General features: G+C 32.4%; 1 protein-coding gene across 3 annotated transcripts in view; it reads left to right on the top strand.

The window, feature by feature from the left end:
• The window catches only part of LOC132732333 (glycogen [starch] synthase-like), a 40,861-nt gene extending 14,900 nt beyond the window's left edge, over positions 1 to 25,961 (top strand). The window contains exons 5-16 of one of the 3 annotated variants that reach the window (XM_060718737.1): positions 1,750 to 1,894; positions 5,990 to 6,107; positions 6,668 to 6,788; positions 7,703 to 7,869; positions 8,777 to 8,855; positions 9,600 to 9,713; positions 11,219 to 11,345; positions 12,092 to 12,249; positions 13,021 to 13,122; positions 14,245 to 14,316; positions 16,766 to 16,798; positions 19,794 to 25,961. In XM_060718737.1, coding sequence (XP_060574720.1) covers positions 1,750 to 1,894; positions 5,990 to 6,107; positions 6,668 to 6,788; positions 7,703 to 7,869; positions 8,777 to 8,855; positions 9,600 to 9,713; positions 11,219 to 11,345; positions 12,092 to 12,249; positions 13,021 to 13,122; positions 14,245 to 14,316; positions 16,766 to 16,798; positions 19,794 to 19,970 — 1,413 coding nt within the window. In that variant the 3' untranslated portion in view covers positions 19,971 to 25,961. Of the gene's footprint in view, positions 1 to 1,522; positions 1,668 to 1,749; positions 1,895 to 5,989; positions 6,108 to 6,667; positions 6,789 to 7,702; positions 7,870 to 8,776; positions 8,856 to 9,599; positions 9,714 to 11,218; positions 11,346 to 12,091; positions 12,250 to 13,020; positions 13,123 to 14,244; positions 14,317 to 16,765; positions 16,799 to 19,793 lie in introns of all 3 variants that reach the window. The other 2 variants (XM_060718738.1, XM_060718739.1) reach the window with 2 other exon arrangements.
• Positions 25,962 to 27,563: the final 1,602 nt, after the last annotated feature.

Genomic DNA, 27,563 nt, shown 5'->3' on the forward strand with positions numbered 1-27,563 from the left:
GACAATATTTGCAATAATTTGACATGGGTATCATGACAATCTGACTTGATCTGACAATATTTGCAATAATTTGACATGGGTATCATGATGACTTGACATGATCTGACAATATTTGCGATAATTTGACATGTGTATCATGACAACCTGACTTTATCTAACAATATTTGTGAAAATATGACATGGGTATTATGAAAACTTGACATGATCTAACAATATTTGCAATAATTTGACATGGGTATCATGACACCCTGACTTAATGTGACTTATTTGCGATAATTTGACATGGGTATCATGAAAACCTGACTAAATCTGACAATATTTGCGATAATTTGACATGGGTATCATGAAAACTTGACATGATCTGACAATATTTGCGATAATTTGACATGGGTATCATGAAAACTTGACATGATCTGACAATATTTGTGATAATTTGACATGGGTATCATGAAAACTTGACATGATCTGACAATATTTGCGATAATTTGACATGGGTATCATGAAAACTTGACATGATCTGACAATATTTGCGATAATTTGACATGGGTATCATGAAAACTTGACATGATCTTCAAAGGTTACTGATATTACAATGACATAACAATTATTTGTTACATGTACATACAAACTATAATACCCTACATTTTCATACATTTAGCTAGACTTTTTGTCTGTGTAGTTTGTTTCTATGGATTATCAAACATAATAGGCACAGGTCCCATAACTGAGACTTACCCTTTTACTGAGTTATGCCCCTTTTCTTGTTGTCAAGCACTGAGAACAGTCTCCCAGACAGGTCTTGCTATGTATTCAATGGAAAAATCACGGTCACGGTCTGTTATTGAGTATAAAGACTTGTAAATACTAATCTGACATTTTTGCAGTGATGTCATAGTAAAAATCTGACATCATGTGTACATGACATCACATTTTTCCTGACATTCCTAGTGGATAAGTTTGAAACAAGTCAAAGTAACATTGTGTTAACAGGATATTATAAATAATGATTTTGACTTCCTGACATTCCAAAGTCACCTGACATTACTATATGCTCCTAAAGATATGTTTAAGATATGACACTTTGAAAACATAATACTATTGTGCTGAAATGGCATTATTATTAACAATGGTCTACTCACTTTCAAATGTTATTACTGTAAATTCACTTAATTTCATGGGTACAAAATTTTGTAGTATTGTAAAAAAAGGACATTTTTGTGGGTTATTAAATTTGTTGATTGTCTGTTTTGAAAAAAAATGTGAAATGCAAATAATACAATACAGAAATATTCTTGCAGTCTATAAAAAATAAAATTTCTTTGCATCTTAAATTCATGTAGTAACCAATATCCATGTAAACCACGAAAATTAGTGCCATGTGAATAATGATGATTTTGCAGTATTGGGATCTTTAAACCTAGAAATATGGATATTAAAATTTTGACAAATTAACCAGAGGCTAGCCACTCTCTGTTTTATTTCTAACTTTATTCTTGTCACATCCAGTACTCTTCTGTTTTAGTTTAGTATAGATAAAGAAGCGGGTGATCGCCAGATTTATCATAGATATTGCATGGAGAGAGCTGCCGCAAGTATGAGTCACGTGTTCACAACCGTATCAGAAATCACCGGAATGGAAGCACAACATCTTCTTAAAAGGAAACCAGGTACGGTTGATCTATTTTTAGATTGGAACATGTCGTATAATTGTCAGGTTTTAACGCTCGAGTATTTTTGCGTCTGTTGCAGTTTCAACTGGATAAGGAGGCGGGAGATCGTCAGATTTATCATAGGTACTGTATGGAACGCGCGGCAGCACACACGTCGCATGTGTTCACCACTGTGTCAGAAATCACTGGCATGGAGGCTGAACATCTGTTGAAGAGAAAACCGGGTAAGTTGATGTGAGTAAACGTTCAATTGACAGTTGTTTAGAACTTTATCTTGAAGTGTTGTTTAATTACAGGGGTGTAAAATTCCACTTGTCTGCTATCAAACTATACAAGTTTAAAGGTCCTATTAATGACTATAAATATACATATAATATAATTGACCATTTGGCAAATGTATTTCTCTTATTTCTGTCAAATTGTCAGAGTTACAAGAAATGTCAATAGAAATTCTTGGACACTTTATCAAAACACAGTTTTTCCTAAATCCAAAAGTCATTGTAGAAACGTTTGGTGTTATTCAAGCTGTTTTCATAATGACGTTAAAAAGTGTTAAAATTTAAAAGTTTATACACATTTTTATATTTACTTTAAAATAAAATGGATTCTAAAGTAAAATAAAATGGATCTGAAGGATTTTAATAAAATCATGGATTTACTCTTGAGAACAGAAGTGCTGGGGTGTAGATTTTTTCCTTTTCAAAAAACCTGGAGGGGCCTTTACGAAGGTAGGGGCATTTAATAGGAATTTTACGGTACATGCTTTTTTGAAGATTATGGTAAATTATGTTTAAATGCAAATAAAAAGCGTATATTGTCACCTTAGTGCAGTTATGAGTGTTAACTCCTATTACATTTAAAGGATTTAACCTGTTACTACATTAAGGCGGCAGTATCATGGTGTAAACTGGGTTAGTTGTTTGAGATAGTTATATGCTCATTGTAATAGGAAGCACTTTAACTTTTGCACACTGTAGAAATATAGTAAAGATCAAGAAATTTTACAGAAATATGAATATTGTGATGTCATTATTTGATGATGTCATGAAAGAGACCACATGACCATTAGTGGCAAAAATCATTAAGAATTACAACAGTAGATAATATGATAGCAGGGCTCACACTGGCTCAAATAAAATAATAGCCAATAATTTCAACTTAAAAAAATAATAGCCAAAAGTTCAGCGGACTATTCACGAATTAGCGATTAACAACATAAGCAGTTGATTAAATAAACATTACATATAAAACTTTCAGTTTTATAAGGATTCTCAAATAAACTGATACATTTGTGTATATTGATAACTACCTTTTTTTAAATAGGACCACAACTTTAATTGTTATTATAGAACAGAATAAAAACGTTATAATTAGTATAATTACTGTATAACAATAATATTAAAGATTCATTATAACTTTACATAATGTTGTTATCAGACAACTTCTTTTGTTTGTTCTAATCAAATTTTGTCAGCTATAACCACTGTCAATTTCCACATTTCACACAGAACTGGAGTATTAGCCTATAGAAATAACACAAGTTTGCAAACTCATTCACAGAATGCAGCCTTTTTTCTGAATAATTTACTGAAAAATATCATCATCACCAATGTAATACAAATTTTATGCCATAGTAGTAAAGATTTTTAAACAGAACATAGCTTATTTCACCTTTAAATAAATATCAAATTTATCGGTGTCGCGAAAATATGTGACAATCGGATTTTTCCTGTTTTCTGAAGAAATATTCACAATTTTGGTTGTTGTGCAAATAGATGTTGGGAAGTTAATACTTTTTAAATATTTTACCATTGTTTTCCACTGGCTATTTAGTCAAGTAGCTTAAAACAAAAAAAAATCAAAATTTGCAACGGTAAATTTTGGGTAAGTCAATATCCAGTTTATCCATTTTAAAACGATTTTTGTGGCTAATTGACGGATATTTGATGGCTATTATAAATGCTGGACAATATCTTTCAAGTACTTATACAATTATACATCTCGCATGTATTTTTTCTCCTCGGGCAATATAGTTAGCAGCACGTGACCGGTAAAAAGTTGACACTCAATTAAATGCACCCTGCTGGTGTTAATTGGGTCTACTGCATTCATTATCGATTTTTACACCTGATATAAACACTGTTGGAAGTAAAAAATAATCGCCAGATTTTGTAGCCAAAATGCAAAAATAATCGCCAATCTTGTAAAATAATCGCAAATGGCGACTATGGCGACCGACAGCGAGAGCCCTGTGATAGTAACACGACATTGCCGTAACAAGTTAGAGAAAATTGGATTGAAAATTTGTTTGTTTTTTTCCTATACAATCGAGTTATATTTAACCCATGAACACCAGCTGTATTATTTTCACTCTAGCCTACTCCATTCAGTATTACATTTTGATGAAATATAATATTTCATTTGGACACTGAAACAAAACAAATGTCGTACTTGGTAAATTACAGCAAGGACAAGTGAGCGATATAATATTATTGTAAAATCAGATTTTTTTCACAAGACGAATTTTTCAACAATTCAGACTAATGCATAAGAAATTTATCTTTCAATTTTGTTAAATTTATATTTTACTATGATACTTAGCAAACATTTATTTTTACAAAAATCATCTATTTACGAAATTTAACTTTTCGTGAAAATGTTTGATTTTACAGCTTTTTTACACCCCTGATCTTTGTTACATGCCTGCAAGTGTTCAGTTGATGCCAAAATTGTGTTCTTCAGTTGATGCCAATTGTGTTCATTCAGTATCTTTTGGGTAGTGTGGTTAAGAGAGTTCTTTCATCTGTTACATTGTTATGAAAGTTCTGAGTGGTTAGATAATTTTTTAGATTGTTGCAAAGTTAATACTGCAGTTATTTGAATGTGTATTTTGATATATGTAGGCACTCGTCATGCTTTTTACATTGCATTGTTGATAACTAGTTGGCCAATATAACTTGTTACCAGTTGTTTGCTATATGAAGCAGTATACCCTACTGGTCGGAGAGATAACACCGACCCATAGATAACCCGGACACTTGATAAATATGATTGTTATAACTTTGTTTGTCAACAAACAAGCATATAGTCATCTAGTAGTATAGGAGCAGGACAGAATGTGATGACTTTTGTTATGTTGGTAAACTTTTAAATATTTTTCAAATAACCTAAATTTTTCGTTGGCAAAAAGCCTCAAAACTTTCTTTTTACTAAATTACAATAAGTTAGTAAGAATTGTATTGACCACAGGTCTGTGACTTGGGGAAAGATTTTTGAAAAATTGTTTTTGTATCAACAAAAAATAGATAAAACATAAAAGATATGAAAATAAATTATTCATTCAGGATCTTAAAAAAGTACCAGTTTCCATTTTCATACATATTTTTTGTAGTGTAATATAAAGTACTTGAACTGAACTTTGTTTAGGTGGTTCAATATTTAAAATATACAGGAAGATAATTAAGATATTGCAAAAAATATGTGATTTAGTGTCAGAGTTATCTCTACAACCAGTATACTAACATACAAAAAGTTCTGGTTTTTGTGTCAAAATAAGGACCCCCGTCTTATAAGTGGTCTGTCCTTTAAGTGAGTTAATTCGGTATTTTGAGACCATTGGGAAACCTGATATTACTTTGCTTGGATGGGTGTGGATCGAGGTGGTTTGCATATCCTACTGCCAACAATGATCATGCAGCTCAATCTAACAGAGCCAACAATATTTTCAATTTTGCCATGTTAAGCAGCTTTTAAAGCAGCATGCCACCACATTCATAATATTTTTCATGAACATTTTGAAAATGAAAATGTATGAAATACATATATAAAAATTATGAAATTACAATATCTTAGTTTTTCATTCAAAGTATGAAAAATATCAGGAATCTGGAGACATGCTGCTTTAATCCTTGAGCAAGGCAAAAATATATTTGATACAATTAATCATAGAAATTGAGAATATGGGCATTTATGTCTCACTGCAAGTCAGAAATCATGTGGGATTTATTAGTAGTCTGTCATTTGTGGCAACCAGTTATTCCTGGTTTGTTATCCAGGGATGTGGGCAAAAATAGATGGAATGACAGCTGAGATATAACCAAAAATGTATTAAAATACGGTAGCATAAAAAAACCCCAAAGAAACTTGACTAACAACAAGGCAAGTTCTGGATTCAGAATACAATACCTTTGTTAAGCTTTGTGAAAGGCAGAGGTATGTTCAGAAATAAGTTAAGTAATGCAAGATTTATATAAGATATAAATAATACTATTTCACATTTAATCATTTTATATAGAAAAGTAAACATCTTTATTTTTCAGATGTTATCACTCCAAATGGGTTGAACGTTAAGAAATTCAGCGCCATTCACGAGTTCCAAAATCTTCATGCTATTTACAAGGAGAAAATTCACGATTTTGTAAAAGGCCATTTCTATGGGTATGTTTGTTCATCATTTACTTGTATTGTCATATGTTTTTAAAGTAGCAAGTTTCACCAATTATCCCTGGATTGTATTGTTTATTACGAACATAGATTTCAGAGGAAAATTTATAATCAAAGTAGTTACATTGACATGTTTGCCTCCTTAGCTCAGTAGGGAGAGCATTGGATAAGTAATTCACGTGTCTCAAGTTTGATCCTCGGTTGAGTCATAATTTGTGTGTGAGATTTGATCAGGGGAGCGTTTCAACACGATTCTTTTACTTTTGCATTTACCTATGGCGAAAATTTGCTCTCCATATCGACAAAAGGCTCAATATAGCCATTCTATAAAGCCTCCACCTTGTCTAATTCTCCTTAAATCTGAGAATACATCTTTATTATTACCTTTTTCATAGTTTTTTCGTTTTAAGTGCCCCAGTTTATTTATGTAAGATTTTCAATTTTTTTTATATTTTTATGCTCTCAGTACTTGCTGAAGCACCTTTTGAATTTCAATCTTTTGAGCTCTATAGACTTGTTACTGTTTCCTGTAATACATTTTATTGTTATTTCAGGCATTATGATTTTGACATAGACAAGACACTGTATGTGTTCTCTGCGGGTCGTTATGAATTCTCAAATAAAGGAGCTGATCTTTTCATAGAGTCTCTAGCAAGACTCAATCATTTCCTAAAGGTATTTCGCTTGTCTTCATAGAGTCTCTAGCAAGACTCAATCATTTCCTAAAGGTATTTCGCTTGTCTTCATAGAGTCTCTAGCAAGACTCAATCATTTCCTAAAGGTATTTCGCTTGTCTTCATAGAGTCTCTAGCAAGACTCAATCATTTCCTAAAGGTATTTCGCTTGTCTTCATAGAGTCTCTAGCAAGACTCAATCATTTCCTAAAGGTATTTCGCTTGTCTGAATTTAAACGCATTTAAGCAAAGCCTTTGCAATTGATATAGACCCAGAAAGTGTTTTGGTGCAATCTGAATGGATTTGTATGTGTTGGCTGGCCAACTTTTATTTTGTTAATTATTTTAATTATTTATCATTGCACCCAAAATGTGTACAGTTTTTTGTAGTGTCTGTCTGCATGAATGAATGATTAAGGATAGGGGGCAATCTAATTGTGTTAACAGAACAAAAGAGAACAGCAGAGTTTAATTGGTAACTGTAGAGTAAGAGGCCATTGGCCATGTATTAAAGAAAAGAAAATAATAAAAGAAATGGCCCCTTATTCCATTTCGGCCAGATGTGTGTCTGTGCGTCCTTCCAGCTGTCACACTGTCCTTTGTCTGAACTTTATCCGGTCCATAACTTTGTCATGTACTGATTTTAGTATAAATGTGTAGCACATTTGAGCCGCGTCATGACAAAACCAACATAATGGGTTTGCGACCAGCATGGATCCAGACCAGCCTGCACATCCGCGCAGTCTGATCAGGATCCATGCTGTTCGCTTACAAACCCTATTACAAGTAGAGAAACTGATAGCGAACAGCATGGATCCTGATCAGACTGCGCGGATGCGCAGGCTGGTATGGATCCATGCTGGTCACAAACCCACTATGTAGGTTTTGTCATGACACGGCTCATTTGTTTTTCAGACGGCAGGAAGTGACATGACTGTGATAGCATTCCTGATCTTCCCAGCAAGAACAAACAATTTTAACGTAGAATCATTGCGAGGGCAGGCCATCTCAAAACAGCTCCGTGATACAGTTAGCCACATACAGGCACAAATAGGAAAACGATTGTTTGAGAAGGCTTTGAGGTGAGCATCTTTGATAAATTAGTGTTGTTGTAACAGTTTGAACCGTATTTTGATGTAATTCTTGCTCTGTTTTCAATTTTTACAGAAAATGAAACTGTATTCTTCAATTATCAAAGGCTTGTGTAATGGCATGAAAAGACTGAGCGCCATCCATTGTAATCATTTTGTGTAAATGACTGACAGTGGTTAATTTGGAAAGGAAATGTTGTTGCATGATGATGACGATGAATTTAAGGGCCACTTATTGTTCTTTCTTGTGATATTACATATCTTTGCTGAAACAATCGGAACCATTCACATCTTGTCCTCACAGTCTTGCTGCATAAACTTGCGAAACATATATATGACACCAATGTGTTGTCTGCAAATTGTGCCATTCAGTTTTCATTCAGCTGTTGTTTACATATCTGGCAGAAACATGTACACTATTTCAGATACAAATAAGAACTTTGTTATATCAGTTTAAGTTTTAGATTTTATCTGCATTTGTTTATAGTTTACAATTTTACTTGTTCCTTGATCATGATGTGTGAAAAATGCCAACTGTCACTAATTCAGAATGTTGACTTGCAACTTTTGTTGTCCTTTTGTGTTCGAAGGGAAAGGTGTGATTTTCCTATATTTCTGCCAAAGGGACTAGAGATCCAGTTCACCAGATTGAGCAATCATTATTGGAGTGTTCCAATGGTGAACAATATAATATTATATAGGAATTTTGTCAGCACTGATCAATGAAAGGGAAGTATTCCAGCAATTCAAGTTCGAGTGAACAAATTTTGACTGTATTTATATTCAGGTGAGCGATATCAGGGCCAGCATGGCCCTCTTGTTTAATTTTCCAGTTTTTTTAAAAAAACAATCAGGCTGATCAGTATGTAAATACTGATAATTTTATCTTTTCATTCAGGGGCCAAATTCCAACAGGAGAAGATATATTCATACAAGATGACGTAGTAAAGCTAAAACGCTGTATATACGGTGCACAGGTATGTATATTTAATTCATTTACTTACACTTTTATAATTCTCCTTTACAATATGTTAGTAACTCCCCCTAGTGACTGAGGCCGGTTGTCTTAAAGGGTTGAGCCACCGTTGATCCTTCTGTGATTATAAGAGGCAACTAAATGGGTAGGAATTACTGGAGTCTATGCATCTCTTAGCTCCTGCAGGTGAGGTGGTTTTGACCCCTGGTGCTACATTAAGTTTATAAAAACCCAAGGTTAGAGAAAATCATTTTTTGTGTATATTAACCTAAATTGTGTTGGTGAGCTCTCACCGCCTGTACAGAAATCATGTGGGATAAGTTGTCATTCATTTAAGGATAAATTACTATGTACTGGTTATATATATCTGGCATTGCATGTTAGGTGAGACAATCACCAAGATGATAACCAAAAACTGTATTGAAATGGGCATAAAAACCAGACAAACAAGATTAATAACCAACTTCGGGTTATATATCTTGGATTTCAGATAAGGTGATGCAACCAACAAGACTTAACCAAAAACCACCAAGATATAACCAGAAACCACTGAGATATAACCAAAGACTGAAATGGGCATAAAAACCAGACAAACAAACATAACCTTGTAGTGTTGACATTGATTTGAAGTTTTTATGAGTGTAAACATCATAACATACATTATGGACACAGGACAGGTGCTGCTATTTCAACACATGATTTATATGATCACTTTATGTTTTTATTGGATCGTTTTATCTTGTAGAGAAATACCCTACCTCCTATTTCCACACACAATGTCTGTGATGACCATAAGGATCCTATTTTGAATGCACTACGAAGATGTCAACTGTTTAACAACAGACACGATAGAGTCAAGGTAAATATTCTTAAATGGCTTTAGTGCTTGTACTACATTGTTCCCAGGGCTTTTTTTCACAGGTTGGGGGAAGCAGCCCTGCCATTAATTTTTGGGGAAAATTACACGGTATTTTTGCAAAAGGGGAAGAAGAAACTTGATGTAAATTCAATTTTTGGGGAAAAGTGCATGATTTTTTAAGAATTTTACTTTTAGTAACTATAATGTCCCTTGCTAAAGAAGGAAAAAAAGCCTGGGTTCCTCAAAATTTCTTGGGAATATTCCTTTTTGTTATGGAGTTTCCTTATTTATAAACTTTTCAAATTTGTTAGAGGTTAGGTTAAACAAATGGTAAGTAAACATTAGTCAATAGCAACCTACTGCATAATTATTATTTTTCGTGGGACACTAATTTTTGTAGTTTTCGTGGATAGGTCAATCCACGAATTTAAGATCTGACGAAATTTCATTTTGTCAGCTGGAAGATTATTTTGCATCACATTATTTACATTTTACCTTTTGTGAAAACAAACTGTCCACAAATTGAAGTACCCATGAAAATGTTCTTTGTGACCAAACCACGAAAATGCATGTCCATGAATTTAAGTGAAATCATAGCACTGTATGTATAAATATGTTTGAATCATCATTTTAAATGGCCGCAAAGGAGTCTACCCATATGACCAGTAAAGACCATGATTAACTGGCACGTTCTTAGTGGTGATGTGACCGAGTTTTTATCGCTCTAAGTATTGGTTTATACAGAATTTATTTTTGTTCAATTGTGTAGGAAGCTATAAGCTTATAGACACACTTTCGAATCCGTTCCAGTACTGAGCAATGAGTGTAAAGTTTCTTGCTCAAGGAAATAACAACTTGCCCCTGACAGAGTTTGAATCATTAGATTACTAGTCTGATGTGTTAACCACTTGGCCATGCTGCCACTTAACGCATGTATTGTTAACCATGTGGGTTCAAACCCTGTCAGGGCCAAGCTGTTGTTTCTTAAGCAAGAAAATTCACAGTCATTGCTTAGTATTGGTTGAATCCAGGAACGGGTTCAAAAATTTCAATAAGCTTCTAGCTTACAACACAATCAAACTAAAATAAATTTGTATAAACTAACTGCTAACTGGCACAAGGTCTGGCTATTCAGTGATTACATATTTTGAAACTTTCCCCTAAAAATGATTAATGGTAATATTGGATCATGTATCCCACATTAACAACATCCATATACTTTTATATCTAGTATGGTTTGTTTTCTTGTAAGATACTTAATAAGATCGACCAATTCACTTAAAATGGAATGTTGCTATATAACATTTACAGTGTTTTCGTGATATTAAATCTGACCAACAATTTGTAAATGAAATAGTAAAGAAATAAGTAAAAAAACAAAAAAACAACAACAACAAATAGATGCATTTGAATCATTTATCATAATACTATTTGTACATAAAAGTATTTACATTGAAATGTTTCACACTAAATAATAACTTAATCAAGTTTTCATGTACGTACAGGTAATATTCCATCCGGAGTTCTTAAACTCGACAAACCCGTTGTTTGGTTTAGATTATGAAGAGTTTGTGAGAGGGTGCCATCTAGGTGTATTCCCGTCATACTATGAGCCATGGGGCTATACACCAGGTATGTGTATTGGTAATTTTGCATATTAGTACTGCAAGACATTTTTTTTTACCTATGACCTGTTGCTGGTAGCTGATTCTGCTTGTGCAACCAGTGCAGACCAAGATCAATCAGTGCAGATCAAGATCAACCAATGCTGACCTTGATCAACCAGTGTAGACCAAGATCAAGTGCAGACCATGATCAATCACATTGCAGACTAAGATCAACCAGTGCTTACCAAGATCAACCAGTGCAGACCAAGATCGGCCAGTGCAGACCAAGATTACCCAGTGTAGATCAAGATCAACCAGTGACAACCAAGATCAACCAGTGCAGACTAAGATCAACCAGTGCTGACCAAGATCAACCAGTGACAACCAAGATCAACCAGTGCAGACATTGATGTGGTTTGATCATGATCTACACTGTTTGCTATTCTGTCATTACTTTCTTTGTAATTTTCCTAAAAATAATGAATGGTTTTGTTAAGTTTGAAAGATGGACAGCAATATTAAAAGAAAGAGTTAAAAAGGTTATATGGTGTAAGCTTTGTTGATAGTTCTACTCAAGTAACTGCTTATGACTGAAATTTATTCACCTAATGTTGTCTTCCATGATTAAAAAGAGATTAATAATTTCAGAGATTAAAAAGAGATTAATAATTTAACCAAAATTGTGCAATTATGTATGAAATTACTCATACTTGCTTTTTTTCCTGGACATATTTTGTAAAATATTTTGATAAATGAATATTTTTTTTGCAGCCGAATGTACTGTAATGGGAATACCCAGTATGACAAGTAATCTGTCAGGGTTTGGTTGTTTTATGAAGGAGTACGTAGCTGATCCTAAATCGTACGGTATCTACATTATAGACAGATTAAAACAAAGTGCCGATGATTCTGCTCAGCAACTAGCACAGGTATGTTGATAATGTGGTGTTTTTTATGCCCCCGCCATAAAATAACTGGGGTCTGGGGCATAAAGTGTTCCCTATTCAAAGAATATAGAGAGTTACTGTACTCACCTCAGCCTCACTTTGGTTAAGTTTTTGTGTGCAGGTTGATATCTACAAAACTACTGAAGGGAATGGGTTGAAACTTAAGACACTTGTTCTCTGTGAGTATCTGACATGATGGGCACAGGTCCTTTAACTCTTGAGTTATGTTTTTACAGAGTTATGCCACTTTTGTACTGTCAATACTCTGAGAATAGTTGAGTGTGCTGTCATACAAACTGCTTTTGTTATAAGCATTACCTTCTTTAAAAGCTTAGTTTGTGTAAATGAAGTGACTAGCTTTGAAAATGAAATAGTTTATGATGTGAAAATGCGATTTCTGTATCAAAATAGTTTTGGCCAAGTGGTTAGAGTTATGGCTTCAAAACTCAAGGATTGTGGACTCACACCCTACTACAGTAACATCTATGTTTCCTTACATCTTGTTCTATTAGAGAGTTTTCATACAAGCATATTTTATTTCATTAAAGTTTTCCTTGCTTTGGTGCTGAAATAAATGCACGATTGTATAATGCTGAAATTTTTGAGTTAATGTCGATCATTATTACTTTTGTAAGAATGCATAGAACATTAAATGAAAAATGGTATTAAGAAATACAACCTTATTTATTCAAGTCATTTGAATGAATATTATAACAAGAACAAAATAATAGAACAAATTTCTTATATTTTCAGTATATGTTTGACTTCACATGTTTGTCTAGACGACAGAGAATTATTCAGAGGAACAGAACTGAACGACTTAGTGAATTACTAGACTGGAAAAATCTAGGAATTGTAAGTGATTATTGTCCAAATGAGCCGCGCCATGACAAAACTAACAAAGTGCGTTTGCGACCAGCATGGATCCAGACCAGCCTGCACATTTGCGCAGTCTGATCAGAATCCATGCTGTTCACTTTGAGTTTCTCTTCTTGTAATAGGGTATGAAAGCAAACAGCATGGATCCTGATCAGACTATGCAGATCTGTTGGTTTTGTCATGGCGCGGCTCAAATGATTATATATTGTGCCATCCATAAATATCTTAATACACTTGTACAAAGTACAGTCAAACCTCTAATCAAAGGCTACCAAAGAGAGGAAGAAATGGGGCGTCCGTGGCCGAGTGGTTAAGGTCGCTGACTTCAAACCACTTGCCCCTCACCGCTGTGGGTTCGAATCCCGATAGGGACTTTGGATTCTTTCATGTGAGGAAGCTATCCAGCTAGCTTACAGAACGTCGGTGATTCTACTCAGGTGCCCCTTCGTGCCTGAAATAATGCACGGAAGGGCACCTGAGGTCTTCCTCCACCAGTAAAGCTGGAACGTCGCGATATGACCTATACTGTGTCGATGTGACGTAAAACCAAAAACAAACAAAAAACAAAGAGGAAGAAATAATGGTCTTTATAGACAAGTGGTGTTGATTTGGAGGGAACTTTATTCCATTTAATCGTCGAAGGGTTATCCAAAAGTGGCCTTTATTTACAGTGTTACCTTTATTCAGAGGTAGTCCTTAACAAAGGGTTGGCTGTAGTTATAAATTTCAGTGATATTATTATTTATTACATTACATGTGTGGATTCAAAGGGGATTGGGGACGGGGGTTACAGACTTCCACTCGGATTTTGCTTATATGTTATAGAATATGCATAAAATATTAAATTAAATCATGTTTTGTATATGTCCTTTTGTTCTTTTAGTGAAAATCATTAAAAAATTTGACTTATTATCCGCACCCCTCCCCCACTCCCCCATCCCCACTCTGGAAAAGTTTTTTAAAATACCATTTAATGCCATTCCCTTCTTGAAATAAAATAACTTGAATATGATAAAAATAACTGATTTTTTTTTAAATAACTTGACAATTGTGAAAATAACTTTTTTGCTTAAAATGTTCAAAAATTTGATTTTTCAGTATTACAGAAAAGCAAGGAGCATGGCTTTACTGCGGGCCTACCCTGACGACTTTACCGAGGCTAGCTTTATGGTGCGTATTTCTGTCTTGATATATCTTGTATCCAATCAAGACTCTTGTATGCTTATCAAGTATATATTTGTTACACTTATACTTCTAACGTCTTGGTCAGAATAGATAATTATGAAAAAATGAAAAAAGAGTATTAGAAATAGCTAGATTTGAAAAGTTTTGTATAAAGAATGAGTCAGATACAGTACACTCCATTTATAGCAATATTCAGGGGACCACCGAATTTATATTAGTATATCCCGATATCATTATATCAGAGTGGCAACCAATTTGGAAACAAGAGTTGGGACCATGGCAACAGTATCGTTATAATATATCCTGATATTGTTATATCCGAAAGTCAATCAGTTCGGAAATAAGAGTCAGGGACTGGGGCAACAGCATTGTTACAAGTGGTAAATCAATATAAGTGGTATCAATATAAGTGGAATTTACTGTAATTAGAATTTGCGAATCTACATATACTTTAAATGCTAAACTCTCAAAAACTTGGCTTAACCTGACCGTTTGGTTACAAATAACTTTTGAATATTACATAACAATATTGTTCTAAGTTTACTTTTATAATGAAGTAATAAATTGTTTTAATATATAGCATTTAAATGATCGCATGGAATGGTTTATAAAAATTCTATGAAACTGTAAAAATATTAGGTAGTTGTATCTGAACAATTTTGAAGAAAATAGTATATTTTTACGATACTTTAACCCATAAATCGTAATTAAATTTGAAAAAAAAAAACACTATCTAACTAAACAATTTATAATAATGGCAATAACAACAGCCTAAGGATATAAAGGTAGTTTTCAAAAAAAAAAAAAAAAGAAAAAAAATCGAAATATTTAAAGATGGTCACTCGTGTTATTTAATGTAATGATTATAACAACATTGTGCAGGAGTCATTAAACATGAAAAATTGAGATTCTAAACTCTTTTTAGAATTGGATACCAGTCTAAGATAATGGAGCGTCACCATTGGTCAGTTTCAAATCTGTTTAAAAATATCAACCAATGAGATAGTGAAGACATACACTGGTATCAGACATTTTATAGGCTGAACAATTACCTTACATAATGACTGACCACCTTTAAACTTCAGTATTTATTGTAGTAACTCATCAAAACATACTTTGATTTCCACAGTGAACAACTTTCATTTTAATACAAAGGTTGAGACTTTTTAGATTTTAGAGGCCGTCTACAAATCAAAATATTGTCGATAAGGCAACATTTCCCATCCATACTTTTCAGTTTTTCTCTAATAGTAAAACCTCCGTATGGAAATAATTTTTCCTCAAATATGTCTTCTATTACCCCAAGGTTATGGCTATAATTATATCTTATTGAGATGTTAGAAAATCATGAAAAATGCAGGTTTTGTCTACAGTTTAAAAAAAATACTAGTGGGGATATAAATCATTGGTTTGACTTTTGGATTTTCAATGTAAAAAGTCACTCCATAAATGCAAATGAGCTTGAAATAAATATGTTTAAACCATGAATTAAACAGTGTATAAAGTCTCAACCTTTACAATTTTAATGTTTAAAGTAAACATTTTAAAAGTGAATGTGAATTTATTTTTTTCTGCCATGCTTTTCCAATAATTTTTGCTTAAACCTGTACTGTGTACATGTCTATATTTACACAACAAGTATTATTTTATATTTCAAAGATGAATATTGTTTTTCAATGTTTGATTTGTTAGAATTGCCTTCATTTAGTTGTTAATGTGGCTGTTGGGAACTTGAAACTTAAAACAATTTTATTGCTATAGCACGTTATACACATGTAAATGAAGGTTCAAATTCACATTAGGAAGTTTAAAAGTATTGTTTATTGTCATATCATATACATATCTTTAGGGGTAAATACTAGGGATTTACAGGTCTTTACCATTAAAAGGACTCAACCTTAGATTTTTTGACTTGAAGCCCAGATTGAAATATTTTTTCAAGATTCTTCTATAACTGGATGTATGTTTGGACCAGTAACTTGTGTGCAAAATTTCAGATCATTCACTCACCAAGTTTCCAAGAAATGCAAATTGACCCAAAAATGAAAACTGTTGCAATGCTTTTCAATCAAATTGGCCAGAAATCACATAAAAATAGATTATCAATTTAATACTAAGTATTGTATATATGATGATTGTTAACATGAAACTTTCTACTACCCTTTTAACAAATCGGCATGATTTCATGATTTTCTTTTGCACTCTTATCTTTTTGTAATCTAACATAGGGTTTAGGTTATTCTATAACTGGAAAATTAATGAATAAGATCTTAAAATTATTAATCTTCAATAAATGCATGTTTTAATATTCAGTTGCTTTTATCTGATATGTTGCATATTTATTTTTGCATACTTATTTTTGCATATTTATGCATTTTTATTGGATTTGCTGTCAGGTAGCTAAATATTTTATTTTGCATGCTCAAATTTTCAGTTAGATGAACAAGAACGGATGGATAAATCTAAAGTGAGTTTGCCCAACAGATCCCAGTTTTTTTGTACTTTTAAAACTGAATTGAGGGAAAGGCATATAGTTAATGATTATAGGTTTTGAATCACAGGGAAGGCATAGCTCTAATTCACAGGAAAAGGGCATACAGTTAATTATAGGATTTGAATCACAGGGAAAGGCATATACCGTAGTTAATTATAGGATATGAATCACAGGGAAAGGCATATAGTTAATAATTATAGGTTTTGATTCACAGGGAAAGGCATATGGTTAATTATTGGATCTGAATCACAGGGAAAGGCATATAGTTGATTATAGGTTTTGAATTTCAGGGAAAGGCATATAGTTAATTATAGGTTTTGAATTACATGGAAAGGCATATAGTTTATTATAGGTGAAAGGCATAATTATAGTTAATTATAGGTTTTGAATTACAGGGAAAGGCATTATAGTTTATTATAGGTTTTGAATTACAGGGAAAGGCATATATTTAATTATAAGACTTGAATCACAGAGGAAGGCATTTAGTTGATTTTAGGGTCTGAAAGGCATAGGGTGGTGGAGGCATATAAGTAAATATGCGATCTGAATCAAAGAAAAACGCATATGAGTCTGAGGGAAAGGCATATGGTTAATGTTATGATTTGAATCATTAGGATAGGTATATATTGAATTATAAAATTTAGATCACAAGGAAAGGCATATAGTTAGTGATAGAATTTATATCATGGGGAAACTTCAGATAATAATAGGACTTTAATCAGAGGATTATATTCTAGGACTTTAATCACAAGGAAAGGCATATACTGTAGTTAATAACAAGATTGAATCCTGGGGAAAGGTATATGGTGAATAGAGCAAATGTCAAAAGTTCCTTTCTTTTAGGCAAATACTACTACAATCCTTCATCTGGACTTTGAATTTGCTTGATGAATCTGTTTGTGTGTGTTTGCTTGCTTCCTTTGCTGTGCTGATATTTAATCCTCTTGTCACAATTTTTGTCAAATGCAGCTTCAAAAACTGGCTGTTGGTTGCCACACACTCTTCAGGAGTACAAGTTATGTCAGTTTTAAATGACATCAGTAGTTAAAATTTGTTGCCAGCTTTTTTGCTGTCCTGTTTGAATATATTAACCAGACTCTTTGTGTGTGTTTTTGAATTTCAGATTGTGTAAACCAGTCTGATAAATTTTCATCTTGATTGGATAATTTGAATGTCACTTGATAAAAACAGCCAATCAAATTCTTTCATGTTTAGACTGGTTTACACATCTGTAATTAGATTAGATATATATAGACAAGTATTATTAGGTTTCTGGAATATGACTAATTGGAATGTCTTGGCTATTAAGTGTTGATATTGAGCAGTTACTGATACATGAAGTTTTTATAATAAATTACTAGATTAAAAATTACATCCAGGTTCGAAACAGTCTTGTCAGCTTAGCTCAATAGGGAGACCATTGGATTGTTTATCAAGGGGTCACTGGTACGATATTAGGTCTAGGCGTAATTTCTCCGCGATAATTGATCTCTTACATGAGTCTAATGGTCATTTGTCTCTCATCACAGATTCAGAAATAATGTGGGAATAGAAGTCGGATAAATTGGTATTTTTATGGTTAGTTATCCTGGAAAATGGGTTGGATGGACCTACTGCTTAGATATGACTAAAAACATGTTAAAATTGGGGTAAAACCAACATAACCAGCAACCAACCAAACCATTAAAGTGTTTTTCTTGCCTCATTTCTCCTTCCCTCATGAAGGAGCTATTGGTCATTTTGCAAAATTTACTGTGAGGCTTTTTTTTTGCCAATGGAGGAGCTACCTATTTTACTTTTTCTTTAAATAATGTGCAGGAAGTTTGGTTGAAGGGTATTTGTCTCTGTATACCAATGTATTGAAGGGATAAATGAGAAAACTGAAGAGGGTTTTGAGCCACATCTTTAATCTAGGGTGTAGAGCAAAACTGGTGAGCGTTTCACTAATATTCTGTAAGTTTTGCGTATCTTTTAACGTAAATTTGGACTTAGGCAAAACGTAAATTTACGTTGAGTTGCGTTTCACTACATAGAACATGCAACTTATGGCAGGAATAAGTGAGGGTAACTTTACGTTTAAACTTACGCAAATGCATAGTTTAGAAAGTTTAGTGAACCGCAAATAAATACGTAAGTTCTGCTTACGCAAAAAGTTACGTTCAAACTCGAGTTACGATAATGTAAGTTCGTTAGTGAAATGCACCCCTGGTGTGTCTGCTTCTATTTCTATATAAAGATGGACCAGTTTCGCTCTAAGCCCTCGAAATGTCTTTATCCCATAGTCTGCTGATAGCAACAAATTCTACCATTGCAACCACTACAGATCAAGATCAGATGGCGACCAAGTTTGAATCCCAGCCATGGGGGGATCTTTTTTAAAAGGATTTGAATCTTTCTGTTTCGGTCTCAGAATGTTTGTAAGAAAGGATATACAATATGTCTTATATAGAATGAAGATTCTTCAAACAATTATTTAGCTGGCCTTTTGTAACATTGCAATAACCATTAAAATTGTTTGACATTGAAATTTGATAATTTTTGTTTTGATTTTCAGCATTGATCATTCATGAACTATTTGATACGCTTATACAGTCTTTATTAAATGAAAGTAAAAAATAAATTAAATTTTTTTATACCATATTGAAGGAAGCTATTCCTTGATAATCTGTAGAGCAAGGAATATTGAAGGAAATGGTTCCTTGATAATCTGAAGAGCAAGAGAATTTCTGTCATTTGTAATTTTCAAACAGAGGGATTTTAATGAATGTTACTGTTTGTGTATTTAATAGTTTTTATTGGATTACCAAAATTACCTGAGGTTTTCCTTCAGCAGTAAAGCTTGAAAGTCACCATATGACCTATAATGTGGTGCTGCTACGAAAACCCAACTAAAGAAAAAGAGAAAAAAATAATTTTGTTAAGTTTATACTAGGTCATTATTAAAGTTTTTCCTACTTTTTCCTTGCAGGAGAGGAAAGTATTATACCCTAAACCTGCCAGTGAGCCGCCTTCACCGTCACAATCTCGAGCCTCTACGCCAGCCGTGTCAGACGACGATGAGCATGAACCAGTCCGGTTTGATGACGATGATAACCCGACAGATGACGAGGAAGATCTCGAGCCGGAAGCCGATCAACGATCATGATCGTCAGACGTTTGTTTTAGTCGTAGAGAAATACAGTATAAAAATAAAAATATTTAGAGAATATAATTATGTCGCTATATATAAAAATGAAATTATTTTGGAGAGCAAGTTTCATTGTGTGTGCATATTTGTATTGTGATCTTTATGATGAGATGATTGGCTTTATAAATGTGTGGGCTTAGCTAAAGTAACCTGAGTGATCTTGTAAGATTTTTGTTGCGTGAAATTTACTTGAAAATTCTACGAATGAGTTAGAATGACTGTAGGCTTGTTTGGAAGGTGGCGAGTGATATATGAACTAAAGTCATCAAACTGCCTTTTATGTTACAATGATTTAGACAGCTATTTTTTTAATTAGACCCCTTGTAATTGATCAGTGTTTTAATCGCTTGATTTGAACTTATATAAGAAATAGATAGGAATATTAGTGGTTTTGATTTGAGCCTCGTCACGATAAAACCAACATAATGCGTTTGCGACCAGCATGGATCCAGACCAGCCTGCGCATCCGTGCAGTCTGATCAGGATCCATGCTGTTCGCTATCAGTTTCTCTACTTGTTATAGGGTTTGTAAGCGAACAGCATGGATCCTGATCAGACTGCGCGGATGCGCAGGCTGGTCTGGATACATGCTGGTCGCAAAGGCATTACGTTGGTTTTGTCGTGACGCGGCTCATTTGTTTGTTTTAGCAAAAATCAGAACAATCAAAAAAATCAATTTTGTTATTGGTATTTAGTTGTTTTTTTGAATGCCAGTTGCATTTGTGGCATTACTGTGGCTTGCTTTTAATTTTGTGATGTACCAGCAATTTTTTTTACATCTTAGTGCATTGACTAAAATGTGGTACTAAGTTAATGGTTCTATAGAACAAAGTCGTTGTACAGCTTTTAAGACTCTGACAGAAAACTTAAAGTTAGTTTTGGCCCAATTCTTACCTTATGTAAAATTTTAAAAGAAACCGTCCGAATTGTTCCTGTCTCTTTTAGACTTAAAAGAGCTTATATTATATATGTAGGACAAAGCTCTTATATTCAAGATAGACTAACTTTTCCTTGTTCACATTTTCCTTGGAGGGCTGATGGAGAAATTATTAATAAGAAGAAATTGCAAATTTTGTTGATCTTTTTTTTTATTAGCTTAATAGATCACAAACGATGTTTTACATTCGTTCCCCTAATATTATATTTGTTGTATTTGACCATAGACTGGTCCACTGTTACAAAGTTTGTCTTCCATTGTTCTAAACTTTGCCTTCTTTATTGTGTTTTTTTTCCCCCCAGCTGCAGTCAGCAATCAGTACCTTTTAGAAAAAAAAAGACAACATTTATTTTTAAAAAAAAATCAAAATCTAAAGGGAATTTGCGAAAATAATATTTTTCTTGAGTGTAAGACTGAATCATTGAGTGTTTTCAGAAGTGTGGAAATATAAGGCTCTTTGGTAACTGTTCAGCTGAAACTCTGCCAAGCCAATTTTACTGCCTGAAATGGTTATACTTTTTCTTCAAAGAATAATCCAGTCTGTTCCGGTAGTCCGTGTAAGATTTTTATAGTCTCAACTTCAATAGCAAAGTGGAATTTAATGAAAAGTGAATTAAATTATGAAGGAAAAACAGTAGAGAAACTGATAGCGAACAGCATGGATCCTGATCAGACTGCGCGGATGTGCAGGCTGGTCTGGATCCATGCTGGTCGCAAACGCACTATGTTGGTTTTGTCGTAACGCAGTTCATATTTTAAAGCTGGAAATATTTTGATTACATAAGGAAAACAAAATATAGCAGTTTAAAAAGGCCATTCTTTATATGATGTAATTTGTGTCAAACATTATTACTGTAATGTTTTTGTTATTATTAACCTCAGTCAAGTTTATCTAATCCAGACTAATATACTGTCATTATTGTTTGTACGGTGTTTGTTAACTATTACTTATATTGATTTATATATATAATACTTTTATTTTTACGCAATGAAACTAATTTAGATAACTAAAGACTTAACCTTTAAAAAGTTGTTGATGGTTGAATTATATTTTAGATTGAAAAGTTGTAGTTAAATGTTGAAATGTTTGCCGTTAAGTTAAGATTGAAGAAATTATAGTTTGGATAAAATCTAGTTAAGATTAAAAGTTGTAGTTGAAATGTTAGCTCTAGTTAAGATTGAAGAAACTGTATGTGGATAAAATGGATTGTATTTTGTTGAAATGTTAGCTCTAGTTAAGATTGAATAATTTATAGTTGGATAAAATCTATTTAAGATTGAAAAGTTGTTGGTTGAAATCTAGTTAAGATTGAAAAGTTGTAGTTAAAGTTGAAATGTTTGCTGTATTAAGATTGAAGTTATAGTTGCATAAAATCTAGTTAAGATTAAAAAGCTGTAGTTTGTTAAGGTTTTAGCTGTAGTTAAGATGTTAAAGTTGTATAAAATCTAGTTAAAATTTTGAAAAGTTGTACTTCATTAAAATCTTATTTAATACTGTCATTTTGACAGTTTGGATATTGAAAAGCAGTTATTTAACTCTATGTTAAGAATAATTGTTCTTTTATAATTATGTGAATATTGTTACTTGTTAAGAATTATATTTTACACTTACATTTTAGTGCTGAGCATAATGGGGTTTTTTTTGTGTGTTTCTTTTTCCTCTTTTTGTGAATTCTCTTCCAGAAAATGATGTCATTGAAAGAAATGATGTCAGATTCTGGTAAATGTGTATAAAATATATAAAAATGTTTACCTTCCTATTCCTCACTGCTGTTTTCAATTTGACCAGACCCTTACTGAAGTTTGGTCTATTTCTATCAGTTTCAAGTTTTTAGACATTTAACAAATTTGTCAGAGCAGTCTCACTAGAAAAGGGTCAGGTCAATCAATATTCATAAATTTAGAGACTGACCTGGGTCTATACAGGTCAGGTGTCTTCTTTTAAGGGTACTAGTAGTGCTGTTAGAGCTTGGAGATTTAACAATAGGACGACGCTCTCTTATTTATGATCAATGTTTGATGATAAGCATTACATTTACATTGTTAATTGGATTATTAAATTGTTATGATTGTTATAATAAGAGTAATAATTAAGTATAATGATGATTATAATAATAATACAAGTTTGACCACAGCTTCTTTACACAATTTGCTATGCAATTATATTATGTAATTAATGTAATCAAGATTTTTTTTGTTTGTTTTGTAACTCAGATTTGTATTTTGAGCTCCAGTACGACCTTTCACTAAAAAGTTTTATGCATATTCATTAATTGGCATTATTATGTATATTCATTAACAAGCAGTATTATGCATATTCATTAATGAGTAGTGCTTTACATATTCATAAATGATGTGAATGATGCATATTCATTGATGAACGTTAGTATATATAACTATTCATTAATGCATATTCATTAATGAGCATGAGTGTTTTATATATTCATAAGTGAGAGAATGATGCATATTCATTTATGAACAATAATATATACATGACTATTCATTTATGATCATTACAATGCATATTCAATAAATAAGCAGTTACATGCATATTCATTAATGCATTTGCATTTTCAGTAATGAGAAATAATGTTATTTGAATTTACAGTGGGTTGATCAATTGTTGCCCTTATGCAGATTATGTACACATTTTTATGTTAGCCTTTCACCTCCTGAAACAGAAATTTACTAGCCTTTGACACCAGTATAGAGCCAGGGTGCTTGTACATGCTTGCAATCTGGCCAAACTCTATACTTTTAATATTTTGATATTGAAATCCCTAAAAACACTGAATTGACTATTCCAAATTCAAAGCAGGGCAAATCCATTTCACAAATTCAGCTGGTGAAGGGTTAATAACTTACTTGTAAGCTTTATAGTGAAAGGTCATTCAGGAACTTGACTTCACAAGTTGTTAAGGATTTTTTGGAAGGTGGAAAGTCGTATAAATACATTGTTTTGAAATGAGTATAACTGACTTACTGACATAACCTGATCTTTATTTTGTGTAATCTTAGCTTGTCTATTGCAGAGAAAAAGTTGAGCTAATATGATGGCTAAGTTGTCATTGCAAAAATTAAATGCACCCCATTCATCTTTGAAGATATGTTTATCATGACATTGTGCAGTTTGTAAACAAGGGGCATTATTCTGAAAGCTATATCTTTAGAGTTAAGCCCCTTTTTGTATCAAAAATGTTTATGAAAAGTTGTTGCCCTTTAACACTGACCAGCATTAATACTGTATGCTGTACTCTTGCTTTTACTTCACAATATATTGATAATGTATTGTCAGTCAATAAAATCGAAGCATTTCTAATCAATGTATTTATATACCTGTCTTCTGCCTTATTATCTAAAAATATCTATACTTTTCTGTTGTTTTTTTTTCATTGTTCTTTTTTTCTGCATTTAAGTGCTAATGTTTTATACTTAACCTTGTGTTTTATAATCCTTTCTTTTCAGGTTTATGGTATAAGAGCTTTATATCATAATTGTTGTTTTTATTTTGTTATTGTTAACTAAGAGTTTTTGTGTGTTTTTTTCCATCCAACGAAAGGAAAATTTTTGGTGCAAAAATGATTCGAGACATGCTTTAGATCTACTTTATAAATTTATTTTCGATCTTTATTTGTTGACCAGTATTATTTTGTTCTATGGACATTTTTCTTGTTTTCCTTCTTTCTAAATCAAAGGGTGGTCACTATTATATTCTCTCCCTCATACTTTACTTTTACAGTGTTTTATTTGTTTTAATGATTTTTTTCTTCTCTTGCTTTGTTGCTTTGAAGTTTTGAATTGGTCATTTGTTAATTGAACAGAATTCTTATAAGAAGTGATTGCAGTCAACTGTACAGTATCATTCTGACCAGAGACTGCATGAACGTGCAGGTTGGCTCGGCTCTATACTAGTGTGGCAAACGTAGAATGGCTGGGACTCTACTTGCATTTTAATTTGCTGGTTATTTCCAATTCTTAGAATGTCTGGGACTCTAATTGCTTTTTTAATGTGCTGCGTATTTTTCAACTACTTAAATCTGAAATACAATGTATATAGTAAAAGCTCGAGATCAATATAATTTTGAATTATGTTATTGACATGTTACATGCATACCATAGTGACACAAAATTTTATGTAAGATGAGAGAATGTGACTTCTATTCTACATTCATTTGTTAGGAAAAATTCAAATTTAAAGCAGCCTTCCTGCAGATTTTCTTAATTAAGATTAAAACAACCTGTGTGTAGGTTATGTTTATTTAAATTAAGGCAGCCTGTCTGTAGATTATCTTGTTTTAACTTAAAGCAATCTAACTGAAGATTATCAGAATTAAATTAAAGCAACCTGCCTGCAGATGATTTTAATTATATTTAAAGCAGCCTGCCTGTAGATAATCTTAATTTAACTGAAAGCAGCCTTCCTACAGGTTATCTTACAGTATTTCAATTTGAGAAGCCTACTTGAAGATGATTTTGAAAATTGAAACTTTTACTAAGTCTTAAAAACCTTATTTCAAAAATTAAGAATCTAAAGGGGAGGAAAATGACAGTTCAGAATTATTTAAAAGAATATTTGGATAAATCTTGTAAAATATTCTAGGTAAAATGGATGTGGTCAATTTTAAAAAAGAATTTAACAGCATGTCTATTTTTGACAAATTATTTTCTACTATGTTTGTTCTCCTAAATAAGAATTTTTGTAACAATGGTGTTGGATATATATACCTGTATGTACACAAAATGTTTGTTTTGCCATTTTTAGTCGAGTTAGTGGTGTTGTACTCACCTTGACTACGTGGTCACACTAGTTAAGTTTTCGCACACAAGTTGGTATCACCAAAACTTCTAAAGGGAATGGGTTGAAACTTCACCGTGAGTGATATATCTTTCGTGACAGGCACAGGTCCTATAACTATTGAGTTATTATTTCACAGAGTTATGCCCCTTTTCTAACTGTCTATGTACAGAGAATAGTCAAGCACGCTGTCTTACGGACAGCTCCTATTTTGTTGGATATATGAAAAAATTACTTGTAGAGTTTTCCTCTTATTTTGTGGGATATATGAAAAAATTACTTTGAGTTTTCCTCTAATTTGGTGGGATATAAGAAAAAAATACTTTGATTTTTCCTCTTATTTTGTGGGATATATGAAAAAAATACATTGAATTTTCCTCTTATGTTGTTAGATGTATAAAAAAAAATACATTGAATTTTCCAGAATATTGTAATTTTGAAATATACATGAATGGCTGATGCTTAAAGTCTCTATCACAATCAAAATTCTAGTCTAATATACCTCTTTTGTATACAAATAAATCCATACTGTTCATAAGTTTTCAATATTTTGTAAAGTAATTTTTTGTCTGAAAGTAATAAATGAAGTTTTTTTTAAAAAAACTATAGAATACTGCATGTTTTTGTTGGAGCGTAAAATAAAATATTGTTTGTTTGCCACTTCATGACCAACATTTTTGTTAGCTAGTTCAAATTTCTTTTTCTTTTTTAAAGGGACACCACTGAGTTTTTTTTTGACATGACAGGACTGGAAATATTTTTCAAGATTATTACTCCATTTGATGTAGGTCAATACCAACAACTTATGTGCAAAATTTCAGATCATTGCTAAGCTCGCTCTGTTTTTCCAGAATAATTATTCTAATTGTCAAAAATGACCCAAAATTGAAAAGCGTTGCTCCGCTTTTCACTTAAATCGGACTGAGAATAGCACAAATATACAATTTTCAATGTATTTCTGAGTATATTTTTAAGTTATATTTTATTTACATGTCTGTTTTTAAGTGCCCTAGTTGATATATGTGAGAAATTAAATTTTTTTATGTTTTTAGGCTTATAAACCTCAGTGGAGTTATAATGAAATAATTTTTGTTACTGGGAATCAAGAGTGCCTGAAAAGAACATTTTAAAGGTAACCATATAAAGCAAAACAAATATACAAATACATGTACATTTTTGTATAGAAACACGAGATGGTTAATCATTCAAATATCAAAATCCTACACACATTGAAAGATATGATAATATTTTTCCTTGTCTAATCTTAACTATTGTTATACATAGGTCAAATATTTTGATACGATATATATATGATAGGGAACAAATTACTTGTGTATGGACCTGTACCAAAAATGTACATGTTTGAAGTGGCAAACAAACAATGTTTTTTGTAAGTTCGGCCTTGTGTCTTTAGAGCAGCTAAATAATTGTAAATTGTGTTGATTTGATTTTATATATACGACTAAAATTATTTGATATGTATGTATTCATATCCGTTATTAATGGGGTTGTTTTACCTAGATTTGTATACCAGTAAACATTTGTTTATATATATCACTATTGCTATGTCATAATATAATGAACGATAAAAAAATATATGCCTTTGTTGTATATATGCATGTATTATATCAAATTTATTCTCCTAGAAGTTAATTTGTTTTAGAGACGAAGTCTTTTTAAAAAAAAATACCCCAAAACCCAAAATAAAAAAAACCCCGTTTAAGGGAATAAATCAATATAACATTTTAGAAAAGAACAAACATAAAAACTTTCAAAATTGTCAATTAAACCTTAAAAGAAAGGAAAAATTAACATAAAA

This window comes from Ruditapes philippinarum, unplaced genomic scaffold, assembly GCF_026571515.1.
Source record: "Ruditapes philippinarum isolate M1 unplaced genomic scaffold, ASM2657151v2 ctg2084_1_1_1_1, whole genome shotgun sequence".
Lineage (NCBI taxonomy): Eukaryota > Metazoa > Mollusca > Bivalvia > Venerida > Veneridae > Ruditapes > Ruditapes philippinarum.